The sequence below is a fragment of the Pelophylax lessonae genome, assembly GCF_965119305.1.
Source record: "Pelophylax lessonae genome assembly, chromosome: 13".
In the NCBI taxonomy this organism is placed as follows: domain Eukaryota; kingdom Metazoa; phylum Chordata; class Amphibia; order Anura; family Ranidae; genus Pelophylax; species Pelophylax lessonae.
In genome coordinates this window covers 206,606,334-206,631,898 of record NC_138780.1, presented here as the reverse complement: position 1 = coordinate 206,631,898, position 25,565 = coordinate 206,606,334, and the positions used below count along the sequence as shown (strand labels likewise).

At 44.9% G+C, this 25,565-nt stretch overlaps 1 protein-coding gene across 1 annotated transcript in view; it reads right to left on the bottom strand.

Annotated features, from left to right (window-relative positions):
• Positions 1 to 4,866: 4,866 nt before the first annotated feature.
• CNIH1 (cornichon family member 1) overlaps positions 4,867 to 25,565 on the bottom strand; it is a 36,113-nt gene continuing 15,414 nt past the window's right edge. The window contains exons 3-5 of the mRNA XM_082275389.1: positions 9,368 to 9,480; positions 7,993 to 8,136; positions 4,867 to 5,345 (exon numbers count right to left, since the gene is read on the bottom strand). Of these exons, the coding sequence (XP_082131515.1) occupies positions 5,318 to 5,345; positions 7,993 to 8,136; positions 9,368 to 9,480 (285 nt within the window). The 3' untranslated portion in view covers positions 4,867 to 5,317. The remainder of the gene's footprint in view (positions 5,346 to 7,992; positions 8,137 to 9,367; positions 9,481 to 25,565) is intronic.

Sequence of the window (25,565 nt, the reverse complement as noted above, 5' to 3'; positions counted from 1 at the left end):
GGTTGAGCACTATGGTAGATTGATGCTTCCTGTTAATGTGTACCTGCTTGGCTGTACAATGTATGGCCTAACAGCTTACACACAGTCTGCAAGAGCCCCAGCATTGCACCCACCATCTGCTGATCGGGGGTGCAATGCTATGCAGGCTTCCAATTCCAAAAATAATACATGCACATGCTTTTACCTGCAACAGGATGTGCATGAATTATTTTTAAAATAGGTGACCTTATCTCTATTCAGAGTGTAATATGTTACAACAGTCCAGCCCCCCCCCCCCCCCCCAAATCCCTGCCAGCTGTCACAATTTAAAAAAACCTTGGCCCAGTGGGGCTTTACCCACCCGGCCACGTCACTCATTAACAGAGCTTTGTGCATTAAAAACTACAAGATGGCGCTGGGGGTAGTTCATTCATGCTTCCAGTCAGATTGTATCTGCGTACCCGTAGGGGAAGTACAGGCACACTGGCGACCTGCATGGCACCAAAGATCTGAAAAAACGAAGAAAATTCTAAGCTCAACTTACCGACCAGCCGAGCTTGGTAATTTATTTTTTTTTTTTTCATATGCGTTGCCTTTCCAAAGCTCCTTGCTGCAGTGACCAGTACCTATTTTTTTGTACTATGGATTATATTGGCCAGGCAATGCATTGAATCCTTTGCTGCCATTGCTATGGGCTGGGTGTTTTTTTTTTTCTTTTTCCTATCCAATTTACCAAAACCATTTAATTTGAGGTCAAACCCAAACACTTTCAATGTGTATGCAAACAGGCATTCCTTTACACTACACAGTTGAAGGTAAATCTAAAGAAAATTGAATAAGAAAATGTTATAGTGTATGGCCAGCCTAAGAAGGGGTGGGCTCCCTTCAGGTTTATGCCCCCCCTCTCTAAATGCATGTGCTTCCATTGCTGGAGACTCACAGAAATTAGGGCCACAGATAACGGGGTGCCTTGCCAGTGGCTCTGTGGCTAAAGGCCCGTACACACTTAACAGAAATCAGACAAAATATCCTCCGATTTCTCTCGCTCTTGCTCAGTGGTCACCGTTTTTAGTTGACAGTGCATAAATGTTCACGAAATTTCTCGTCCGATTTTTTATTTTTTTCTGGGACATTTGTTCCCAGACTTCCTGGTTGTCAGCAACTTCAGATCATGCGCGGTCTTTCGTATCCAATGTTTCACGGACGTACTGCATACACATTAAATGAAAATCAGTTGCTTGGGGACGGACGATAAAAATTTGGGGACGTCCCTCTGTTTTTTTTCATTGAAAATGTCGGCATCGGCTGCTGAAAGTTGTGTGCACACTAGCCGAAAATCGTACGATTTTACCTCGGACGGGAATTTTCGGCAGATTTTCTACTAGTGTGTACCCCACTTTAGGCAAGTAGTTGCAAATCAACCAGTTTTTAACGCATACTGCTGCACAGGACAATCCAGTTGGTCGGTAAGTTGAGTTTGGAAATGTCTTTGTTTTTTCATATGCATTGCCTTTCCAATGCTTCCTGCTGCAGTGACCAGTTACAGGTGAGGACAGTAACCACTTGTTTGTACTATGCGATCTGCTGATACCTCCTGTGTAGTTGAGGCTGTCATTAGAGACAAAGATAACAGCAATAATTGTGCCCTGACACCACCTTGGGATCCTATGGTTATAACCTGGAGTTCCCCTTTACTTTGTTCTGGCGTGATTGCACATTTGCTTTCTTCCAGGAATCGCCATCTCAGACAGGGAGCAGAGAGGACGTATAGCGGCGATTCCTGGAAGAAAGCAAATGTGCAATCACGCCAGAACAAAGTAAAGGGGAACTCCAGGTTATAACCATAGGATCCCGCATATACCCAAGCCAAAGATCTCTCAGCTGACACCCTTACAAACGACTAAAGATGACATAATTATTCCTCCATGAGGATTGGATCAAGGGGAACCCTATGACCCATACAGCCATCTTTTGGAAGCTATACACCTACCTTCCTTTAAACCATATGATGCAGCATAGGTTCTCGCTGTTCTAGAAGGGAGCTACCTAATCACACAAGGATTAAAACAAACCTATAACTGGTGACCGACACCCTTGAGAAAGGCTCCATAGGAGCCGAAACGCGTTGGGAACACAGGAGACCCTCTCTGATCAGGAATCCCAAGCATACTGCATGGAATGACAGAGAGACTCATCCTTAAAGTCACCATAACCACGTGTCACTAAGCTTCTACCTATCACACTTCTTCACTAGGGTCTATAACCCTGCACTCTAATATGTACTTACCTTGTACATTGTTTTACCATTAAATCGTTTGATTAATTCTCTTTAAATACTTGTTCGAATATCATTGATACCTGGCCTTAAAAGTCCCATCCAAAATTGGCCTGAAGTACCGACACATATATCATTTACCCAAGGACGACGGCAAACCCGTATTGCAGATAGGATAATAGAGATCAAATCTTTTACGTGAGCAATAGGCAATTTCTGCCTATCAGATAAGTTCCCAATGACACCATCGTTCCTTTTAGCTATCTGTAAGGGGGCAATTCTTCCCAATGATGACAAGAGTAAGGAGCATTCTTCCCACTGACTGTCACACTAATGTGTCATGAGTTGTAGATTTTTAATTTTTATCAGGGGTTCCCCGAGACCAGAAATTCATTTCAAGGGTTCCTCTGTGTTGAAAAGGTTGAGAAAGGCTGCCCGACACTGGCATCCTAACAACCAATGATGTTATCAGCTGATGAAAAGGTTGAGAAAGGATGCGCTAGACCAGTGATAGCGAACCTTGGCACCCCAGATGTTTTGGAACTACATTTCCCATGATGCTCATGCACTCTGCAGTGTAGTTGAGCATCATAGGAAATGTCGTTCCAAAACATCTGGGGTGCCAAGGTTCTCCATCACTGCCCTAGACACTGGCATCCTAACAACCAATGATGTGATCAGCTGATGAGGATGTCCGTTGGCTCCACAGCATCCTTCTTTGACACCCCCCTGTGCCCTGGGGTCACATTAGCTGAGAGAGGGAGGAGAGAAATATTGGAATACTAGTCAGTATCAGTGTGCAAAAGTGTATTTGCTTTGTAAGAAAAAACCACCTCTAACATTGGGTGTCCTACAAGTGGAAGTTGCTGCATTATGTAAAAACTATTAGAATAGTTTTCACATTTTATTTTAGAATGGGGCGCCTCAAGACTGTCCATAATTTTAAAGGGTGACTTGACTGAAAAATGGTTGAGAAACCAGTCCCACACAACCCTTTCCCAAACTTCTTACCTTGGAGGAACACTAAATAATTTTCAAGATTTGGAGAATCGCGATTTTTAGACACCGCTACCCCAGTGATCTCCATTATAGCTGAGCCGCTGCCCTGCTGCATTCAGAAGACGTCGGCTGCTCCGCATGGGTGCCAATCAGAGAATGATTTGGGTTTTCTAATTGAATGCAAATCATTCTCTGACTGAGAAAGGAGTAGAATGTGATGTCTCCGCCCCATCTGATCACAGAATGCTTTGTGTTCATTCAGAAAATGCAAAGCTGTCTCTGAATGGTGCCTGTGCTGAGTAAAGACTCGTACACACTTGATGAAAATCAGACGAAATATCCTCCGATATTTCTCTCATGCTTAGCAGTTATAACCGTTTTTAGTTGACAGTGCAAATTTTTCGTCCGATTTTTTTTTTTTGGGACATCTGTTCCTAGACTTCCGGGTCATCAGCAACTTCAGATCATGCACAGTCTTTCGTATCCGATTTTTCGCGGACGTACTGCATACACATTAAGCAAAAAGTGGTCGTCTGGGGACGGACGATAAAAATTTTGGCGTTTGTCCCTCCGTTTTTTTTTTAGTTGAAAATGTCCGCATCGGCTGCTGAACGTTGTGTACACACTAGCCGAAAATCATACGATTTTACCTCGGACGGGAACCTTTGGCAGATTCTCTACTAGTGTGTATCCCACTTAAGTCGACTGACAATTCTGTGGTCAGAATGCAGCAGGACAATCGGCGTGGGACCCAGAAGCCACTGGAGAGTCACTATAGTAGTGGTGTCAACATCAGTGATGTCCAGCTTCAGCCAGGTATATCATTCATTATATGTAGTTACATTGATCCAGCTCTGACCAATGTAACACCTGCTGATGCCTGAAATTATCCTCTGCCCCATAGAACAAAATTATTTGCAGTAATAATCCTAAAAAAAAAAATGCATGTCCACCAACATCGGTCAGTGTAGAAGTGACCCCCCCTTACATTGGTGGTCAGTTTATATTGTGGACAGTGAAGAAGTGACCCCCCTTACATTGGTGGTCAGTTTACATTGTGATTAGCGTAGAAATGACCCCTTACATTGGTGGTCAGTTTACATTGGTGGTCAGTTTACATTGGTGGTCGGTGTAGAAGTGACCCCTTGCATTGGTGGTCAGTTTACATTGTGGACAGTGTAGAAGTGACCCCCCCTTACATCGGTGGACAGTGTAGAAGTGACCCCCCCTTACATCGGTGGACAGTGTAGAAGTGACCCCCCCTACATCGGTGGACAGTGTAGAAGTGACCCCCCCCCCCCCCACATCAGTGGACAATGTAGAAGTGACCCCCCCCCCCCCCCCCACATCAGTGGACAGTGTAGAAGTGACCCTCCCTTACATCAGTGGACAGTGTAGAAGTGACCCCTTGCATTGGGTGGTCAGTAAAGGTCAATCTGATCACAGAGCCCCTTGAAACCTCAGTGGGGAACCCCGGTTGAGATGAATACTAAACTCCATAAGCACCCTGAAAGCCGAGTGTGGAACCCAAATCACAGCATCAGTATTCCCCCCCCCCCCAATACCATTGTACCCCATCGAGTCCCATCAACCAGGGGGATGCTATGGAGAGGTAAAATCAACAGCGAGGAGTTTATTCCAAAATTACAGGGTTGTGAATTTTGTGGCAGTCACTCAGATGAAAACCCTTCCTGAGGCCCGGGTCTGGCCTTGTTGTTCTATCAATGCTGCAAGATGACTTGCAAAAAAAGAAAAAAAAAAAAAAAAAAAAAAAGGATATATAAGGGGGTACATAAGAAAAAGCAGCGAGTAAATTTGCGGGAAAAGACAACTTTTCAAAGAATGATAAATATACATAAATCTCTCAGTCTTCAAAAAAACAAAAAAAAGAAAAACGCTTCCCATCTTCACAAAACTGGATCTGGTAAAACCCGGGAAGTGGAGTTTCCCCACTTGAGGTCTTCCGGGGACTCGTTGGCCGTTGTAGTGGGATCTTGTTGGATCAATTGCCTATAATGTTTATAGTTTGCATGCAAATAGCTGGAGCCGGCGTCCTCAGCGTCTTTATGAGCTCACTAAGACGTAAATCATGCTGGAAGGAGAGAGAAGAAAAAGTTTCAATGACGGCGGAGATTAAAGCAGAACTCCAACTTTGTAAATACAGTAAACCCCCCTCCATTGCGGGGGTTACGTTCCGGACCCACCCATGATAAGTGCAAATCCGCAAAATAGAAAAGACCCCGATATAAATACAACCTAGGCATGGTTTTTTACTGTCACTGTATTTTTAAAAGCAGTTTAAGGTTTTTAAGCACACTTTTAAAACAATAGAAACTCATTTAAACATAAAAGATACTGAGAGAGAGCAAGAGCTATGGAAAAACACAAAAATATTTAATTAACAATGATTTAATTAGTCAAAATAATATAAATAGTTCTTACAGAAAAAAAAACGCATAAATCCAGGACCGCGAAAACTGAACCGCGATGGAGCGGGGGGTTCACTGTACTTCCAGAAATCTGTCCCAATGCATTTTCCTCCAATGTCACCCGCCTACCTGTATTCCTATTGTAAATAATGCTTGGTTTCAATGAAATGCCCTACTTCTGGCTGCAACAGACCAAGTTTAGATTCCTAATTGTATTGCTGGAGACTAAAGGAGGTGGCATTACCAATGCTGATGCTGGGTGGGAATGATACAACCCCACCCCTGTTCTTGGGTGGGATTGAATGGATCACAGTGTACAAAGAATACCACCTGAGCCCTGCTTGGAGTAAACTTGCGGCATGCAAATATCTCCATTATACTTTTAAATGTTACAAGACAGGTGGAGCTAAAACACTTTATACCGGGGGTCTTCAAACTATGGCCCTCCAGCTGTTCAGGAACTACAATTCCCATCATGCCTAGTCATGACTGTGAATGTCAGTTTTACAATGCCTCATGGGATATGTAGTTCTGCAACAGCTGGAGGGCCGTAGTTTGAGGATCCCTGCTTTATATGGAGAGCAATGCTCCCCCCCCCCCCCCCCCCAGAAACTACATGAGACCCAAAGAATTATGGGGCACAGAGTTTCAGGAAATTACATTGGGTGGAAAGTGATGACATCACATGGATGTCAAGAAGTCGCTTTAGGATGATAGAAGCAAATGTTTGAGAACACCACGGCAGGTGTGTTGGCAGCTGACTACCTACACGGGGGAGGGGAAGGGAGTTGAGCTTTATAAAACTAGCAAAATCAGTTTGCTTACACATTTATGATAAAAAAAAGCGTGCCGGTGATTTATGGCAAGCAGCACTTAAAAAAAAACAAAAAACAATTCTATACCGTGTCTATGTGAGTTAGGAGGCGCAGAGTGTAAGCATCCCGAGGGTAAGGATTGATGCCAGTGTGCAGTATGCATGTAAAGCGCTCAGCGCCATATAAATACCAATAATCTGCATGTTTGTGAGCTTATTTACAGAGAATAGCGCACACATGCAAAAGAAATGACTATCAAATATAAAGGCAATCAATAAATAAAAATGGGGGTTTGGTCCCACCATATGGCCATATCGTGCTCAAGCCCACCACTGCGTCAAAGTACCCCATTATCAGTGGGTCCTACACTATCCATAAAAAGAAGGACGAATCCAACCTCTCACCATTGGAGATGCTTACTCCTTACTGGGAGAGATGTGCAACTGCACTATGAGGGACTCCTCCTATATCTGCTTACTAGTGGACCCTGATAAAGTACAGGTGTGTGTGGGGGGTGGGGTGCTCAACCTCAGAAGTCTGGTCAGACCGAATACATAATAATCAAAGAGCTGGGGGGGCACACCCTGAACAAGCATTTCTAAAGCTCTTTGTTTGATTATTATGTATTCGGTCTGACCAGACTTCTGGGGTTGCAGTTGCACATCTCTCCCAGTAAGGAGAAAGTATCTCCAATGGTGAGAGGTTGGATTTATCTTTCTTTTTATGGATAGTGTAGGACCCACTGATAATGGGGTACTTTGACGCAGTGGTGGGCTTGAGCACGATATGGCCATATGGTGGGACTAAATCCCACATTATCATCCCAGGAGATAGAGTGAAGGATTATGGACTGTTTGAGTCATTTCTGAACTTTTTCCTGCTGCCTATGTGACATCTATTGCATTTCGGACTTTTGTGCAGTGGGCACAGTATTTTTTTGGCACTTGCTTCTTGACAAGTTTGCGCTACTATATATATATAGGGATATTGCTGAGTATCTATCTATTATATATCTTTCTCCATATGTTTTAGTTAAGTAGCTGCATAGCCAATTTATTTATTGGTGAGTGGTCCTCATTTGAAGCGCTTGGGATAGCTTATACCTTTATTTGGTTTTCGTTGGGCATTTAAGCTGTCATATTATATACTTTGACGCAGTAGTGGGCTTGAGCACGATATGGCCATATGGTGGGACCAAATCCCCATTTTTATTTATTGATTGTCTTTATATTTGATAGTCATTTCTTTTGCATGTGTGCGCTATTCTCTGTAAATATGCATGTTCCTTGGTTCATAGCTGCACCAGCTTTAGAAATGCATGTTCAGGGTGTTTTTCATAGCTGCACCAGCTCTTTGTTTGATTGTTTGTGAGCTTATACAGGAATGTAAAACGCTGCAAATAAAATGAGGTTAAAAAAAAAAACCTTCTACCTTTATAAACACTGATGATGCAAAGATGATTCACTTCTAGGGCAGAGGATGAGAGAACACTTACCCATAAAGGTAGTAGAAAAAGGAGAGCAGGTAAAAAGCTAATTTACACCATCCTTCCTTCTGACAGTATGCCAAAATATCTGCATTCATTATAGTGGTGGGGTCATAGAGGCCGGGTCCGCTCATCACTGGCCGACTCATATACCTGCAATACAAGAAAATCATCCAAAAAGACTCATTTCCTATCATTAAAGCTGTGCAAAGAAACTTTTTTCTATATTTAAACATAGATAATAAAAAAATATACATTATATATATATATATATATATATATATATATATATATATATATATATATATATATATATATATATATATATAGAGAGAGAGAGAGAGAGAGAGAGAGAGAGAGAGTATATATATATACATACATACACACACAGATATATATATATATATATATATATACACACACACACAGATTATTATATATATATATATTATAGAGAGAGAGAGAGAGAAAATATATATATATATATATATATATATATACACACACACATATACATATCTATATATATATATATATATATATATATATATATATATATATATATACACACACACACATACAGAGAGATTATATATATATATATATATATATATATATATATATCTCTATCTTCCTTACACGGGTCAGCATAAGTGTTGGGAGGGGGAAGAGTGCATTTTGCGCGGTCGTGCGGCGCTGTACCCAAATTACAATTAATGTCCCCCCCCCCCCCCCCCCCCCACAGAGATTTCTTTTGGTGGTATTTGATCACCTCTGCAATTTTTTTTTTTTTTTTTTTTTTTTGCGCTATAAACACAAAAAAAAAAAAAAAAGACTATTCTGAGAAAAAAAATATATATATTTTTCCCTTTCTGCTATATAACATTTCCAATAACAAAAATTTAAAAATCTGTTTTCTTAATTTTAGGCCAATTTGTATTCTGCTACATATTTTTGGTAAAAAAATAAATCGCAATAAGTGTATATTGATTGGTTTGTGGTGTTCAGATACACTTTAAGGGCTCATTTACACTAGTGATTGAGGGACAGTATCCCCCCCCCCTCCCCCCATGCTCGCCGTTTAGCGGCAGAGGTGGTAGCAGGTGGTGTAGATATGAACCTTCCTTTGTAGCCGCAGCATGAATTATACACCCCCATCACTCTGCAAGCACCCCCCCAATCTGGTGCAATGCGTATGGTTGTGGTGCCCTTCATGCAGAGCTCAGGTGGTGGAAGAGGCAATAAAACATCCATTCACCACCTATCATCAAATGCTCTCTGAAGAGCAATCCAATGGCAGATTGCCTTTCAGAGACCAAAGCGAGTGTGAATGAGCTCTATAGGATTTCATTATAAATGCTGATAGTAATGAGTGAAATCTTACCTCCAGATGTGGTACGCCAGCAGCGGCATGTTCAAACTGAGAGTGAGCCATTCCGCGGCACATAGAAACATAACACAGAAGAACGCATGGATGAGATACTCTGGAAGGACAAGCTGCAAGAAAAACGACAAAACAGAAAGAAGGGTTACATGGACAGACGTGTACAGAGCCCCCCCTGTATACAGGGACATCGCCTCCCCTACACTACACCCCCCCATCAAACACTTTCCTCACATTTCCAGTTTGTTTTAAGGCAGAACTAAAAGCAAAATAAACCTAGAATGCCGCATGTCCCCAACATCTGCTGTATTTTCTCATGCCCCCCCCCCCCGTAACATTCTTATTACTTGTTGATCCTGCTAGTGAATCTTTTTTTACACTTCCTGTACCAGGCCAAGCTGTCCAGCATCCCTTGGCTGTTACAGTAAGCCTCAGATTCTGCTGTTCATTGATCAACCAGCAGGGGGCAGTGACTGCAAAGAATGGGATAAAAACACAGTGACCGTCCTGCAGCTTTGGAAGCGGGAGCTCATCCTATTAACCACTTCGGGGGCAGAAAGATTTTCCCCCTTAATGACCAGCCCCTATTTTGCGATTCGGCACTGCATTACTTTGAATGACAATTGCGCGGTCGTGCGACACTGTACCCAAACGAAATTGATGTCCTTTTTTCCCCACAAACAGAGCTTTCTTTTGGTGGTATTTGATCACCTCTGCAGTTTTTATCTTTTCCGCTAAAAAAATAAATAAATAAATAATTTTAAAAAAAAAAAAACTTTTTTTTAGGAATTCTGAAAAAAAATTTTTTTTTTTTTTATTTCTGCTATAAAACATCCAATTAAAAAAAATATATATATATTTTCATCATTTTAGGCCAATATGTATTCTTCTACAGATTTTTAGTAAAAAAAAAAAAAAAACTCCCAATAAGAATATATTGATTGGTTTGCGCAAATTTTATTGTGTCTACAAACTAGGAGAAAGATTTAAGGCATTTTTATGCATTTACTAGTAATGGCGGCAAGCCACGTTTTTTTTTAGCAGCACTGTGACATTGCGGCGGACAGATTGGACTCCTAACTGACATTTTTGACACTTTTTGGGGGGACCAGTGACATTAATATATGCACTGTCACTGGTAGGGAAGGGGTTAACCCTATGGGTGATCAATGGGTTAAATGTGAGCCTAGGGGAGTGATTCTAACTGTGGGGGGGGGGGGGGGAGACCAGTGACATTACTACAATAATCAGTACTAAAAATGTGCACCAATACAGTACTAAAGGGGTAAGTGTGTCCCTAGGAAGTGCTGTCTGTGTGGGGGATGAATATAGAGATCCGTGTTCCTAAATAGCAGGAATAGAAGATCCCTGTGTTCATCTGTGACAGAACGGTGGTCCGCCTTGTTTACATCAGCAGACAGTCCTTCTGTCTCTATGGGGGGGGGGTGATGGCGGGTGGCCAGGGGACATCACATCCGCCGGACCTGCTGATTGGATCCCCCTGTGGCCAATTGGCCGGCGTGTGTGCCCCCACTGGCTATTGCGTGAAATGAGGTACAGGACAGGTGCGTTGTTTCGTGCAATAGAGCCGACCTGCAGCAGTAAAACTACAGCGGTTGGTCAGTCAGTGGTTAAAGGGAGGCCTTCCAGAGAACATAAACTGGCAGGATCAACCGGTCATTCTAAATCCATTACCCCCCCCCCCCCACCCCCACCAATATCAGAAATAAAACTTGAGCCACATTTATTCACAAGGCAGAAGGGAGCCGTTAATAAAATGAAAACTAGTATTTGGATTAACATACACATTATTACATTTCTACCCCAGGAAGGGGTTAATAATCACAATTTTGCAACTTTGACATGCGTTAGTAAAGCCGCACAGAACTACTTTGTGGATCACAACGCTTTTTTTTTTTTTTTTTAGGACAAATTGGGCTTTTGGTGGTAAATGATAACGGCTATCAACCGATAGATTTTTATTATCAAATGAAAACTGGTCCAAAACAGTAAAAAAAAAAAAAATCTTTTTATTTAGCTGTATATTTCTTGGTACAACCAGAATCTTCCACAAAAGAAAAACCAAAATAAATTCTCCCGCTCCTAGCGATCGCAGCGATACCTCACATGTGTATTGGTTAGTAGTAGTTTGTACCCGGAGTACCGCCCAGAAACAATAGTGCTTTTTTTTTTTTTTATCCTGCCTAAAATACACCGACATTAATTAAAAAAAAGAACCGACCCGGACCCAAACACTAACCCTGGCACCGACCTAAATCTAACCTTCATCTAGGTATTTTTATTATTTAAATTCTCGCTTTATTTTTATTTTAACACTTCTTTCTACAATGTATCTCCTTTATCCATTCACTAAGAAAACACAGGGGGTGGGCTTCATTGTGATAGCCAATCAGAGGCTATTACAGCGATCAGGTGACCCGGAATTGGGAGTTGCGGATCCCAATTGTTAGTATGGGGCTCCCAATGAGACCAGCACAAAGGGAGATACCAAAATAGGCGGCCCCACCAGAAAAAAGGGCGGTCCAGTGAGGGCGGCAGATTTGTGTTACCTCAGCGTCGCTCAATCAACATCGACTCTTTTTAATCCTTATACTGCCAGCATTAATAAATAGATAGGAAAGGAGATTTACTTGTTTTATACTTTTTTACATTTCTTGTTACTTCCTGGTTTCTGGCCTAGGCAAACATCCATCCCATGAAGGGAGGAGGGGCTTTCAGCTAAGCACACCCTCTCCTGCCTGCATGCCTGAGCTAAGGGCAGATGGATTAATAAGTAGTAAATGCTATCTGAATCATCTGCCCTTACTCAAGATGGCCACGGTCAGAAATGCTAGAGGGGGTGTTTTCAAAAGTGATTTCTCAACAAATACAGCAAGGAGACATGGATGGATGGATGGATGGAAAGGAGGATGAGGACGTTTGCTTTGAATATATGTAAATAAAAAAAACTGAATGAAGTCGTGTTTTCAGGTTGTGGAATGAAGTCGTGTTTTCCGGTTGTGGAATGAAGTCGTGTTTTCCGGTTGTGGAATGAAGTCGTGTTTTCGGCTCACGGAATGAAGTCGTGTTTTCGGCTCACGGAATGAAGTCGTGTTTTCGGCTCGTGGAATGAAGTCGTGTTTTCGGCTCGCGGAATGAAGTCGTGTTTTCGGCTCGTGGAATGAAGTCGTGTTTTCGGCTCGTGGAATGAAGTCGTGTTTTCGGCTCGTGGAATGAAGTCGTGTTTTCGGCTCGTGGAATGAAGTCGTGTTTTCGGCTCGTGGAATGAAGTCGTGTTTTCGGCTCGTGGAATGAAGTCGTGTTTTCGGCTCGTGGAATGAAGTCGTGTTTTCGGCTCGTGGAATGAAGTCGTGTTTTCGGCTCGTGGAATGAAGTCGTGTTTTCGGCTCGTGGAATGAAGTCGTGTTTTCGGCTCGTGGAATGAAGTAGTGTTTTCAGGTTGTGGAATGAAGTCGTGTTTTCGGCTTGTGGAATGAAGTCGTGTTTTCGGCTTGTGGAATGAAATCGTGTTTTCGGCTCGTGGAATGAAGTCGTGTTTTCGGGTTGTGGAATGAAGTCGTGTTTTCAGGTTGTGGAATGAAGTCGTGTTTTCAGGTTGTGGAATGAAGTCGTGTTTTCGGCTCGTGGAATGAAGTCGTGTTTTCGGCTCGTGGAATGAAGTCGTGTTTTCGGCTCGTGGAATGAAATCGTGTTTTCGGCTCGTGGAATGAAGTAGTGTTTTCAGGTTGTGGAATGAAGTCGTGTTTTCGGGTTGTGGAATGAAGTCGTGTTTTCGGCTTGTGGAATGAAATCGTGTTTTCGGCTCGTGGAATGAAGTCGTGTTTTCGGGTTGTGGAATGAAGTCGTGTTTTCAGGTTGTGGAATGAAGTCGTGTTTTCAGGTTGTGGAATGAAGTCGTGTTTTCGGCTCGTGGAATGAAGTCGTGTTTTCGGCTCGCGGAATGAAGTCGTGTTTTCGGCTCGCGGAATGAAGTCGTGTTTTTGGCTTGTGGCGCTCAGATGAAGTCGTGTTTTCGGCTCGCGGAATGAAGTCGTGTTTTTGGCTCGTGGAATGAAGTCGTGTTTTCGGCTCATGGCGCTCAGATGAAGTCGTGTTTTCGGCTCGCGGAATGAAGTCGTGTTATCGGCTCGCGGAATGAAGTCGTGTTTTTGGCTCGCGGAATGAAGTCGTGTTATCGGCTCGTGGAATGAAGTCGTGTTTTCGGCTCGCGGAATGAAGTCGTGTTTTCGGCTCGTGGAATGAAGTCGTGTTTTCGGCTTGCGGAATGAAGTCGTGTTTTCGGCTTGTGGAATGAAGTCGTGTTTTTGGCTTGTGGAATGAAGTTGTGTTTTTGTCTTGTGGCGCTCAGGTGAAGTGCAGTTGCCCTTCAGGCCGGGAACACAGATGGATTCCGGCTCTGTGATTTACTCATCCTGGCACAATACAGATTCTCATCAGCCTGAATCTTCTTATTCTGAGATCGAAGGCAAAAACAGGAAAAGAAAACTGCAGAAACCACCAAAAACAACCAACCAATGGTCTTCCCTCCAGTGTTATTGGGGGAGGGGCAGAACCAATCATGGTGTAATGTGTGACAAATGTAATATTAGTACAGGCAGTACACCCCCTGCTAAGGAAGGGTTCCTATATTCTGATCAGCTATTTGCCCACTTGACTACCAGAGAAATCTTTGAATTGTTCCCAAAAAATTTCTTTTTAAATCTGCATTTTTTGCTATGAGAGTGTAAACCCCCATGAACTATATAAACACCGCTTCAACAAAATGTAAGGAACACTTTTTAATCAGAGTATAGCATCAAGTTATTAAACTCCCGGGATGTTGATCTGGTCAGTTAAGTAGCAGAGGGGGTTGTTAATCACATTCAGCTGCTTTGGTGTTCATGAAATTAACAGGTGCACTAGATGGGCAACAATGAGACGACCTTCAAAAACAGGAATGGTTTTACAGGTGGAGGCCACTGACATTTTTTCCCTACTCATGTTTTCTGACTATTTTTCTCTAGTTTTGCATTTGGCTGGGGTCAGTGTCACTACTGGTAGGATGAGGCCATACCTGGACCCTATAGAGGGGGTCAGTGTCACTACTGGTAGAATTAGGCCATACCTGGACCCTATAGAGGGGGGTCAGTGTCACTACTGGTAGTATGAGGCCATACCTGGACCCTATAGAGGGGGGTCAGTGTCACTACTGGTAGCATGAGGCCATACCTGGACCCTATAGAGGGGGGTCAGTGTCACTACTGGTAGTATGAGGGCATACCTGGACCCTATAGAGGGGGGTCAGTGTCACTACTGGTAGCATGAGGTCATACCTGGACCCTATAGAGGGGGTCAGTGTCACTACTGGTAGGATGAGGCCATACCTGGACCCTATAGAGGGGGTCAGTGTCACTACTGGTAGGATGAGGCCATACCTGGACCCTATAGAGGGGGGTCAGTGTCACTACTGGTAGCATGAGGCCATACCTGGACCCTATAGAGGGGGGTCAGTGTCACTACTGGTAGCATGAGGCCATACCTGGACCCTATATAGGGGGGTCAGTGTCACTACTGGTAGGATGAGGCCATACCTGGACCCTATAGAGGGGGTCAGTGTCACTACTGGTAGCATGAGGCCATACCTGGACCCTATAGAGGGGGGTCAGTGTCACTACTGGTAGGATGAGGCCATACCTGGACCCTATAGAGGGGGGTCAGTGTCACTACTGGTAGGATGAGGCCATACCTGGACCCTATAGAGGGGGGCAGTGTCACTACTGGTAGGATGAGGCCATACCTGGACCCTATATAGGGGGGTCAGTGTCACTACTGGTAGGATGAGGCCATACCTGGACCCTATAGAGGGGGGTCAGTGTCACTACTGGTAGCATGAGGCCATACCTGGACCCTATATAGGGGGGTCAGTGTCACTACTGGTAGGATGAGGCCATACCTGGACCCTATAGAGGGGGGTCAGTGTCACTACTGGTAGCATGAGGCCATACCTGGACCCTATAGAGGGGGGTCAGTGTCACTACTGGTAGCATGAGGCCATACCTGGACCCTATATAGGGGGGTCAGTGTCACTACTGGTAGGATGAGGCCATACCTGGACCCTATAGAGGGGGTCAGTGTCACTACTGGTAGCATGAGGCCATACCTGGACCCTATAGAGGGGGGGTCAGTGTCACTACTGGTAGCATGAGGCCATACCTGGACCCTATATAGGGGGGTCAGTGTCACTACTGGTAGGATGAGGCCATACCTGGACCCTATAGAGGGGGTCAGTGTCACTACTGGTAGGATGAGGCCATACCTGGACCCTATAGAGGGGGGTCAGTGTCACTACTGGTAGGATGAGGCCATACCTGGACCCTATAGAGGGGGGTCAGTGTCACTACTGGTAGGATGAGGCCATACCTGGACCCTATAGAGGGGGGCAGTGTCACTACTGGTAGAATTAGGCCATACCTGGACCCTATAGAGGGGGTCAGTGTCACTACTGGTAGCATGAGGCCATACCTGGACCCTATAGAGGGGGTCAGTGTCACTACTGGTAGCATGAGGAGATACCTGGACCCTATAGAAGGGGTCAGTGTCACTACTGGTAGTATGAGGCCATACCTGGACCCTATAGAGGGGATCAGTGTCACTACTGGTAGTATGAGGCCATACCTGGACCCTATAGAGGGGATCAGTGTCACTACTGGTAGTATGAGGCCATACCTGGACCCTATAGAGGGGGTCAGTGTCACTACTGGTAGCATGAGGCCATACCTGGACCCTATAGAGGTTGCACAGGCAGTCCAACTCCTCCAGGATGACATCAATACTTCCCATTGCCAGAAGGTTTGCTGTGTCTCCCAGCACAGTCTCAGGATGTTGTCAGCCATGCATACAAGAACATGGGGGTCATACAAACTACTGAGGACCATTCTGAGGTCCTGCAATGAAATTTCAGCAAAATGGACTCGCCTGCTGCATCATTTTTTCACTTTAATTTTTGGGGTGTCTTTGAATTCAGCCCTCTGTAGAGCGATCATGACCAGTCCAGTCCATACCAGTATAGATCCTAAACACATTACCCAGTCCATATCAGTAAAGATAACCAGCAAGCATACCCCATTTACATCTCATGTGTTTTCAAAGTGTTCCTCTCATTTTTGAAGAGTGAGAATGTGTGTGTGTGTGTGTGTGTGTGTGTGTGTGTGTGTGTGTGTGTGTGTGTGTGTGTGTGTGTGTGTGTATATACACACACACACACAAACTGGTGGTAGTTACATTTCTCGCAACATTTTCTCAGCTGCTTATCAAACGCTTATTTTCAGAAAAAATAAGCTAAAATGAATTTTAGTGCAGACACACCCATACAAAATTATACCGAATTTTTTGATGGCCGGGGAAACTGTCAATGGGGCCAGGAAAGTGATGTGTGGTCAACAACTACAAGGGGAGGAGAGCGGACGTGTTTTGGCTCTCCTTCCTCCCGCCGCCGCTCCACAACCTGGCGGCACCCGCTATGCCGGTCCCGAGCATGCAGATGGGCAAGCTGAGCCCAGGATACATAGGGGGGGGGGTTTCAGGTGGCAGCCCTTTGCCAGAGCTCGACAAACCCCAGGTCGCCATGGTAACAAGTAGTTTCATCCTGGCACTTGGCTGGTAACCGGTCCTCTGTATGGAGACACTGGGAGTCTTCCTTTCCCTCCACTTCAGCTACTTAAGCACAGATCCTCAGCTACACCAACCAAGGAATTACAGCTGTGACCCCAAAAGTGACATTATTCACAGAAGGGATGGAATGTTCCCCGAGTTCCTCCCGCTCCGACTGTATGAGCCGTTTCCTGTGGTCCTGGGCTCCCTGGGTGCTGTGGCGGGGGAGGGGGGTACTTTGAGAGCCCCAGAAAAGTCATCACTTTGCCATCTCAGGATGGGCCCACAGCCCCGTGAAGGCTGGAAAAAGAAGTCAATACCCCGGGATGTAGTATTCTACCTATACGGGGGGGTGCGGGAATTAAAGATTTGGATTTTTTTTTGGGGGGGGGGGTGATTTAGGAGGACTCCATTACACCATTCTAGGACCTCTGGGCAATCTTCAATATGAATTTGTCAAACCCTTCTTTCCTGAGTGTCACTGCTTTTGCACTCCTTCCAATATCGTAGAAAGTAGAGATGTGGGTATAAAACAGGTGGGAGTCTTCCGATGCCGCCCCCCCCCCAGTCTTTTCTATCTAGACTCCCAATGTAGGTCAACTGACAGTACTTTTATCTCAACCTCTACAGAGCTACATGAAGACTGAGACCCCAGTGTCACAAACTTCCGTCCCCCACTCCTTCCTTCCCAACTCATACCTGTCCTTATTTCTGATAATATTCTCAGGATTGCTTTGAATGTCCAGCAAGAAAATTTCAACTCCGTCTAACTCTGCAACCTGCATCTATGATGGCCGATGAGGACTGCCTTTTATACTGTCTCTGTTTTTGCTGTTATCTATTTGCCAACTGCCGCTATAGCAGTGTTACCGCTACAGGGGGGCCGCACTGCACAGGATCATAATTATATATATATACACACACACACACACATATACATACATACACACAGTGGATAAAAAAAAAGTCTACACACCCCCGTTAAAATATCAGGTTTCTGTGATGTAAAAAAATGAGACAAAAATAATTTCAGGACCTTTCACCTTTAATGTGACCCATAAACTGTACAACTCAGATGAAAAAACAAACTGAAATCTTTTAGGCATTTCGAATTTCCAAGGCATTCGATATTCCATGGAACAGTGAAGACCGTCACCGTCCAGTGGAGAAAATTTGGCACCACAGTGACATCACCAAGAACTGGACGTCACCCCAAATTTGTTTGAAAAGACGAGAAGAAAACTGGTCAGGGAGGCCAAGAGGCCGACAGCAACATTACAGGATCTGCAGGAATATGTGGCAAGTACTGGCTGTGTGGTGGCATGCGAACTAAAGGACGACGGAGGGGCCGGCGTGAAAAGGGGAGGAGGACGGAGGGGCCCGCATGAAAAGGGGAGGAGGAGGACGGAGGGGCCGGCGTGAAAAGGGGAGGAGGAGGACGGAGGGGCCGGCGTGAAAAGGGGAGGAGGAGGACGGAGGGGCCGGCGTGAAAAGGGGAGGAGGAGGACGGAGGGGCCGGCGTGAAAAGGGGAGGAGGAGGAGGACGGAGGGGCCCGCATGAAAAGGGGAGGAGGAGGAGGACGGAGGGGCCGGCGTGAAAAGGGGAGGAGGAGGAGGACGGAGGGGCCCGCATGAAAAGGGGAGGAGGAGGAAGACGGAGGGGCCGGCGTGAAAAGGGGAGGAGGAGGAGGACGGAGGGGCCCGCATGAAAAGGGGAGGAGGAGGACGACGGAGGGGCCGGCGTGAAAAGGGGAGGAGGAGGAGGACGGAGGGGCCCGCATGAAAAGGGGAGGAGGAGGAGGACGGAGGGGCCCGCATGAAAAGGGGAGGAGGACAACGGAGGGGCCCGCATGAAAAGGGGAGGAGGAGGACGACGGAGGGGCCGGCGTGAAAAGGGGAGGAGGAGGAGGACGGAGGGGCCCGCATGAAAAGGGGAGGAGGAGGAGGACGGAGGGGCCCGCATGAAAAGGGGAGGAGGAGGAGGACGGAGGGGCCCGCATGAAAAGGGGAGGAGGACGGAGGGGCCCGCATGAAAAGGGGAGGAGGAGGAGGACGGAGGGGCCCGCATGAAAAGGGGAGGAGGAGGAGGACGGAGGGGCCCGCATGAAAAGGGGAGGAGGAGGAGGACGGAGGGGCCCGCATGAAAAGGGGAGGAGGAGGAGGACGGAGGGGCCCGCATGAAAAGGGGAGGAGGAGGAGGACGGAGGGGCCCGCATGAAAAGGGGAGGAGGAGGACGACGGAGGGGCCCGCATGAAAAGGGGAGGAGGAGGACGACGGAGGGGCCCGCATGAAAAGGGGAGGAGGAGGACGACGGAGGGGCCCGCATGAAAAGGGGAGGAGGACGGAGGGGCCCGCATGAAAAGGGGAGGAGGACGGAGGGGCCCGCATGAAAAGGGGAGGAGGACGGAGGGGCCCGCATGAAAAGGGGAGGAGGACGGAGGGGCCCGCATGAAAAGGGGAGGAGGACGGAGGGGCCCGCATGAAAAGGGGAGGAGGACGGAGGGGCCCGCATGAAAAGGGGAGGAGGACGGTGGGGCCCGCATGAAAAGGGGAGGAGGACGGAGGGGCCCGCATGAAAAGGGGAGGAGGACGGAGGGGCCCGCATGAAAAGGGGAGGAGGAGGAGGACGGAGGGGCCCGCATGAAAAGGGGAGGAGGAGGACGACCGAGGGGCCCGCATGAAAAGGGGAGGAGGAATATAAAAAGCTAAAAAAAAATTCATTAAACAAAAAAAATAATAATAATAATCTTTATAAATAAGTTGTATTTGTGTATTATGTGACAACCTACCTAACCTGCACATCCCCGTGTTAATATCATGCAGAACAATCTCATAACCGGTTAATAAAATGGATTGGGAACTATGGACAGGACAAAGGATTGTTTTTATGAGTGAAATATGAAGGGAATTTGAAATAATTAAACTGTAAAATGCCTTCTGAATGATGTAAGGAGTGACAGACCGGGAACATAAATTGGCGCTATGAGCATCAATGAGCGCTGATTCCATTTTCAGATGTATATCCCACAGTTTGTGGACTCAAACTATCCTTCAGTCTAAATAATAATCACTGATTTGGGTTATTTTCACCAAAGAAATACATTTTATCCTAAATTTATGAAGATTTATTTATTTGCAAACTTTTATAACAGAAACAAAGAAATACGCAGGCTTTCTTTCCAAATTTTTGATCCTTTTTTTATTTACTTAGCAAAAAAATAATAAAGAAAAACCCAGTGGTGAACAAATACCACCAAAAGAAAGCTTTGTGTGAAAATAATGATAAAAATGTCATATGGGTACAGTGTTGCATGACCGTGCAATTGTCATTCAAAGCGTGTCAGCGCTGGGCAGGAAGGGGGCGAGAGCCCGCTATTGAAGGAGTAAAACTTATTAGTTGGAGTTTGATTTTGTTTGCCACTTAAAGGAGCTGAAAAAGCTGAAGGTGCATTCTATGCATTAAGATAAAAAAAATCTTCTGTGTGCAGCCCCCCCCCCCCCCCCCTCAATACTTACCTGAGGTCATGTAGATCCAGTGATGTTGCAGGAGTGTCTCAGCTAACCTGGACTCCCCTCCTCCCCCGTGCGTGGCACCATCAACTTCAGCTGCTGTCAATCAAAGTCAGTCAGCCAATGAGGAGAGAAAGGGGGCGGGGCTGGGCTGCGGCTCTGTGTCTGAATGGATACGCAGAGCTGTGACTCGGCTCGGGTGCCTCCATAGCAAGCTGCTTGCTGTGGTGGCACTGAACAGGAGGGGCTAGGAGCAGGAAAGAGGGACCCAAGAAGAGGAGGATCGGGGGTGCTCCGTGCAAAACCAACTGCACACAGGAGGGAAGTAGAACAGGTTATTTAAAAAAAAAACGAGACTTTACAATCACTTTAAAGTATTAGCTGCAGTTTTACTGTTTTTTTGCTCAAGTCCTTAAAAAGCAGAACATGTGCACAGCATTCCCCCCCCCCCCCCCTTCCCAGCAATGTGACATCTGGGACCTCCCTCACCCCATCATCTTCTGGGTTCTGCATCTACAGATATCTTCAATGTGGGAAAGATTCCAACACTTTTAGAAGAGGCGGGAGTGGGGGCAGTCTCCCCCCCCCCCCCCCAGTCCGTAAACCTGGAAGTGATCCGGTCCAGCCATTTACTGGGCAGAAAGTGAGGGCAAGATGACCCCCTACTCGGCTCTATGCCCTTGGAGGACCAGAGCGACCTCTGACATCACTTACGTTCAAAAAATTATTTTTTCTGCTTTTGGAGATAAATGAGAGATCTGCGGTCTTTGTAAACCCCAACTCTCACCCCCCCTTTAAAACTAAGATATATATATATATATATATATATATATATATATATATATATATATATATATATATATATTTATATTTATTTATTTAATTTTTTATTTTATTTAAAAAAAAAAAAAAAAGCAGAAAGTCCGGCGCCTCAGGAAATAATACCAGGGTTATGGCATCCAGCTGCAGCCATCACCCTCGGTATTAAACGTCAAAGTCATGACGTATTTTCCCAGTTAGGTGGTTGGAAAGTAGTTGTAGCGGGATGATATGCAGCTGCAAGCACCATCTTCATACAGTGTTTTAGAGGTGGCGGTTGGCTCTCTTGTAATAGCAATCAGAGCCCTTTCGGGATAGTGCTGTGCCGGAGTGATGTCTGAAGCTAGAGGCCTCACCCCGGTACCGGCGTCCATAGCCGATGGTCGGCTGTCTTGTAATGACCGAGAAGCCACTCGGCTGTCATTGCAAGGATCGGGAGAAGACTCCTCCCCCCCCCGGGTCTCCCGTCCCACCGGGAGACCCGGGCATCCTACCTGCACGGCAACCGAAGACCCAATCAAAGCGGCATTCGGCTCTGATTGGGTCTCCATGTAAAAACCGGAAGTGATGTCATGACCTCACTTCCGGGTACTCTGCGCCACATTCAAAAAACGTACAGCATTCAAAACAGCCAAACTTGGAGTTTTGAATGCTTTTAAGTGCAGAGGAGGGGTTTGGGGTCCCTCCACAAGAGTGCCAGGTAAAAAATAATGTAAAAATTTTTTTTTTTTTGTGTACGAAATTATTGGCCAATACCAATACGCGATGACCAAAATATCGGTCGACCCCTAATTGACGCCCCCAGTGATTTGCATACGGCAGTGTGAACTGCCTGCGAGTTGAGTGCAATATTGGAACCCGCAGTGGATTCCCGCATCGCATATGTGTGTGAACCGGCACTTAAGGTCACTTTTTCCTTTAATACCCGGCTGATTCTGTGGCTCTGAAGATGAAGAATTCAGTTAAACCCTCTGAAGGCAGAGAACAGTTTATGGAATTTTAGTCAGCAAGCAAAACCAAGTAGCTGCGTCTGAGCAGATGAACAGATTTATTCCGAATCGGAGGGGATGGAAATGAAGCAGGCATGTCTGGGGAGGGGGGGGGGGGGGTAAAAGAGGGGGCGGAGGAGGAGAAAACAATCCAACAAACAGATGTTCCTAAATAATAAAAAAGGTGGCAGTTGAACATCAAGCGGAATGTACACACCTTGAGTGCAATTTTCACTCTTTTAATCTTTTTCAGCTTTTCAAATGTCTTTTGTTTGCGACAAAGTAAAAAGCAGATTGGAAGAATGTTAGTGTGACAGCTGGCAAGAGATTAATAGATAAAATACCAATCAAATCGCTCATCATAAAAACGCACAAACTCCCAGAATTCATCACAACCTCTTAAAGGTACAGTCCCCACTAACGCAGATTTATCTTTTAGCAATGAGCAGGATTGTGTGTAATGTAACCTTTCTCCTCCGCAATAATAATATAGAGCCATCAATGGTCAACTATTCATGATTTTAGATTGTAAGCTCTCACCAGCCGGACCCTCCTATTCCTCTTAGACTGCTTTGTTGTGGAAATTTAATTGTGGACATTTTCTTTAGTTAAATAGTTATAATGTCTCCCAGTGTCGGTTTTACAGATAATCGCTATTCACAGTGATTGTCGCTTTAACTGTCATTGCAGGAAAGACTTGTTAGTGAAGACCTTCCATTGGATGAGATGGCACAATACTTGTAGCAAAGAGTCCATCGCATAGGTCTATGTCTGCAGTTCGGGGCCCCGTACTGCGGAGATATGTTTGTGATATGGAAATTCTTATTTTACCAAGATTAATAGAGGGCATCTTTTAGTCACATTCGGATCGGTGTGATTGAAACACTGCTACTATTGTCTAATGCAGATAAAGCCTTATCAACTGGAACAGTTAGAACGGTCACTGTCATATTTGGTTTATATATGAATCCTATATGATTGGACCCACTAATAAGTATGAGTACATGTTTATGGATTGACATGAATGAACAATGGAAAGCCATGTGCCCCTTGTGGCAGTTGAGCCCTTTGTTCGCTCGTGTCCATTCATGGGCTTGTACTCCACAGTTTCTATTGTGTTTTTTGAATGTATACATGTTCTGCGATTGGTGGTCTTGAAGCCACTCCCTGTAACTCCCTTTTGTTAAATAAACCTGATGTGTCCTGGAGAAGGCAGGTACTCAGAGGAACCCTCCAGAGAGCATCGAATTGACTACAGCAAGCTTGTCTGTTCATTTCTTTGCTGCCAGCGCTGGGAAACTTTATACAGAAGAGCGGTACAATTGTACTTTTCAGTACAAGCTATTAATAGCGTTTGGTGAGCATTAATTTTGAGCACATTGAAGCGGGTTTCTATGCTCCAAGCCCTATTAATTTCCACGACAGCTTTTAGCCGGGGCACCCCAAGACCTAAAAATTATTCCCAGAGTTCATGTGGCGAAAAAACATTGAGGGCCAGTTCACATCACATGCAATCCAGTGCATCTTATTCTTATTATTAGATTAATGAAGGATAGTAGGTGATATGGTTTTCAATGACCGTTCACACCAGTGTGGTCAGTTCCAGAAAAAAAAAAAGTTAAACATGCTGCATTTTTCCTGCACGGGAAAGCAGTAAAACGCATCAAAACACACCTAAAAGCAACAAAAGTGCATGAATAGTAGGTGAAATGGTTTTCAATGACAGCTCCAGAATAAAAAAGTAAAACATGCTGCATTTTTACTGCACTGGAACACAGTAAAACGCATCAAAAACGCACCTAAAAGCAAAAAAAAAAAAAACACTGGCTTTCCAGGTGCATTTCTGCATGTGTTCTTCATGCATTTTTGATGCAGTCCAATGCATTTTTATTTCTACATCAAAAAAAGCATGGATAGTAGGGGATATCGTTTTCAATGACAGTTCACAGTCAGTGCCAGAAAAATGAAAAATAAAAAAGTATAACATGCTACATTTTTCCTGCACTGGAATGCGGTAAAACGCATCAATAACACATTGGAACATATATGTCCTTATATATAAATAAGGAGGGGGGGGGGGATGCACTGGACTGCATATGAGAGGGGGAAATGCACTGAACTGCAACAAAAACACGCATGCAGAAAAGCATCTAGAACGGATCCGGACTGCGTTTCTATGATGTGAACTGGCCCTGAGAAATGCTTCTGTTTAACTATTTCAGCTCCAGGCCTTTTGTCATTTTTTTGTTTACAAGTTAAAATCTGTATTTTTTGCAAGAAAATCAGTAGAGCCCCCAAACATATATATTTTTTAGCAAAGACTGGAGAAAAAAAATGGCGGTCGTTGCAATTGGTTATGTCATGCAGTAATTTCTCAGTGTTTTTGGGGAATTTTTGGGGAAAAATACACTTTCATAAATTTTAATGTAAAAATCAATATATAGCCCAATTAGTTTTTTGTGAAAGATGTTACACCGAGTAGACACAACATGTCATGCTTCAAAATGTCGCACACCCGTGGAATGGCATTTAACTGCGGTACTTAATCTCCATAAACGAAGCTTTAAAAATGTTTACAGTTTAGAGTTAGAGATAGTTTAGCGCTAGAATTATTGCTCCCGCTATCCCGCTATAATGATCAAACCTGGATTACATATTCAGACGAGATCTACATTGGCGTTTGCTTCTGCCTGCGAGCCCGGAGGGATGGGAACATTTTTTATTATTATTACTTTATTTTTTCACTATCCCATTAATTTTATTAATTTTTTTTCTGTAATTACTTTTCCGATTACAAGAAATATAAAGATCCCTTGTAGCAGGAATAAGGCATGAAAAGGTCCTCTTTATGAAGACTTCTGGGGTCAATAAGACCCCACATTTCTCCTCTGCTTTCCAGGGTAAAAAAAATGGTGGGGTTTACATATGCCAGAGCTGAAAGTCTGCCAGGGTCATAGAGATGGCTTGGGGATCATCTGGTACACAGTCAGTTCTATGGTAAACTGCGACATCAGATTTCTGGCCTCCCAGGGTCATAGAGATGGCTTGGGGATCATCTGGTGCACGGCCAGTTCTATGGTAAACCACGACTTCGGATCTCTGGCTTTCCAATCGCATGGGAGAGCCCAGAGAGGCACCGTTGGGTGGCAGAAGGACGTCCCCTCCCACCGCCTGTAAAAGCAATCCAGCAGCTAATAAGCCACTAGGATGGCTTTCACAAGAGAGGAAA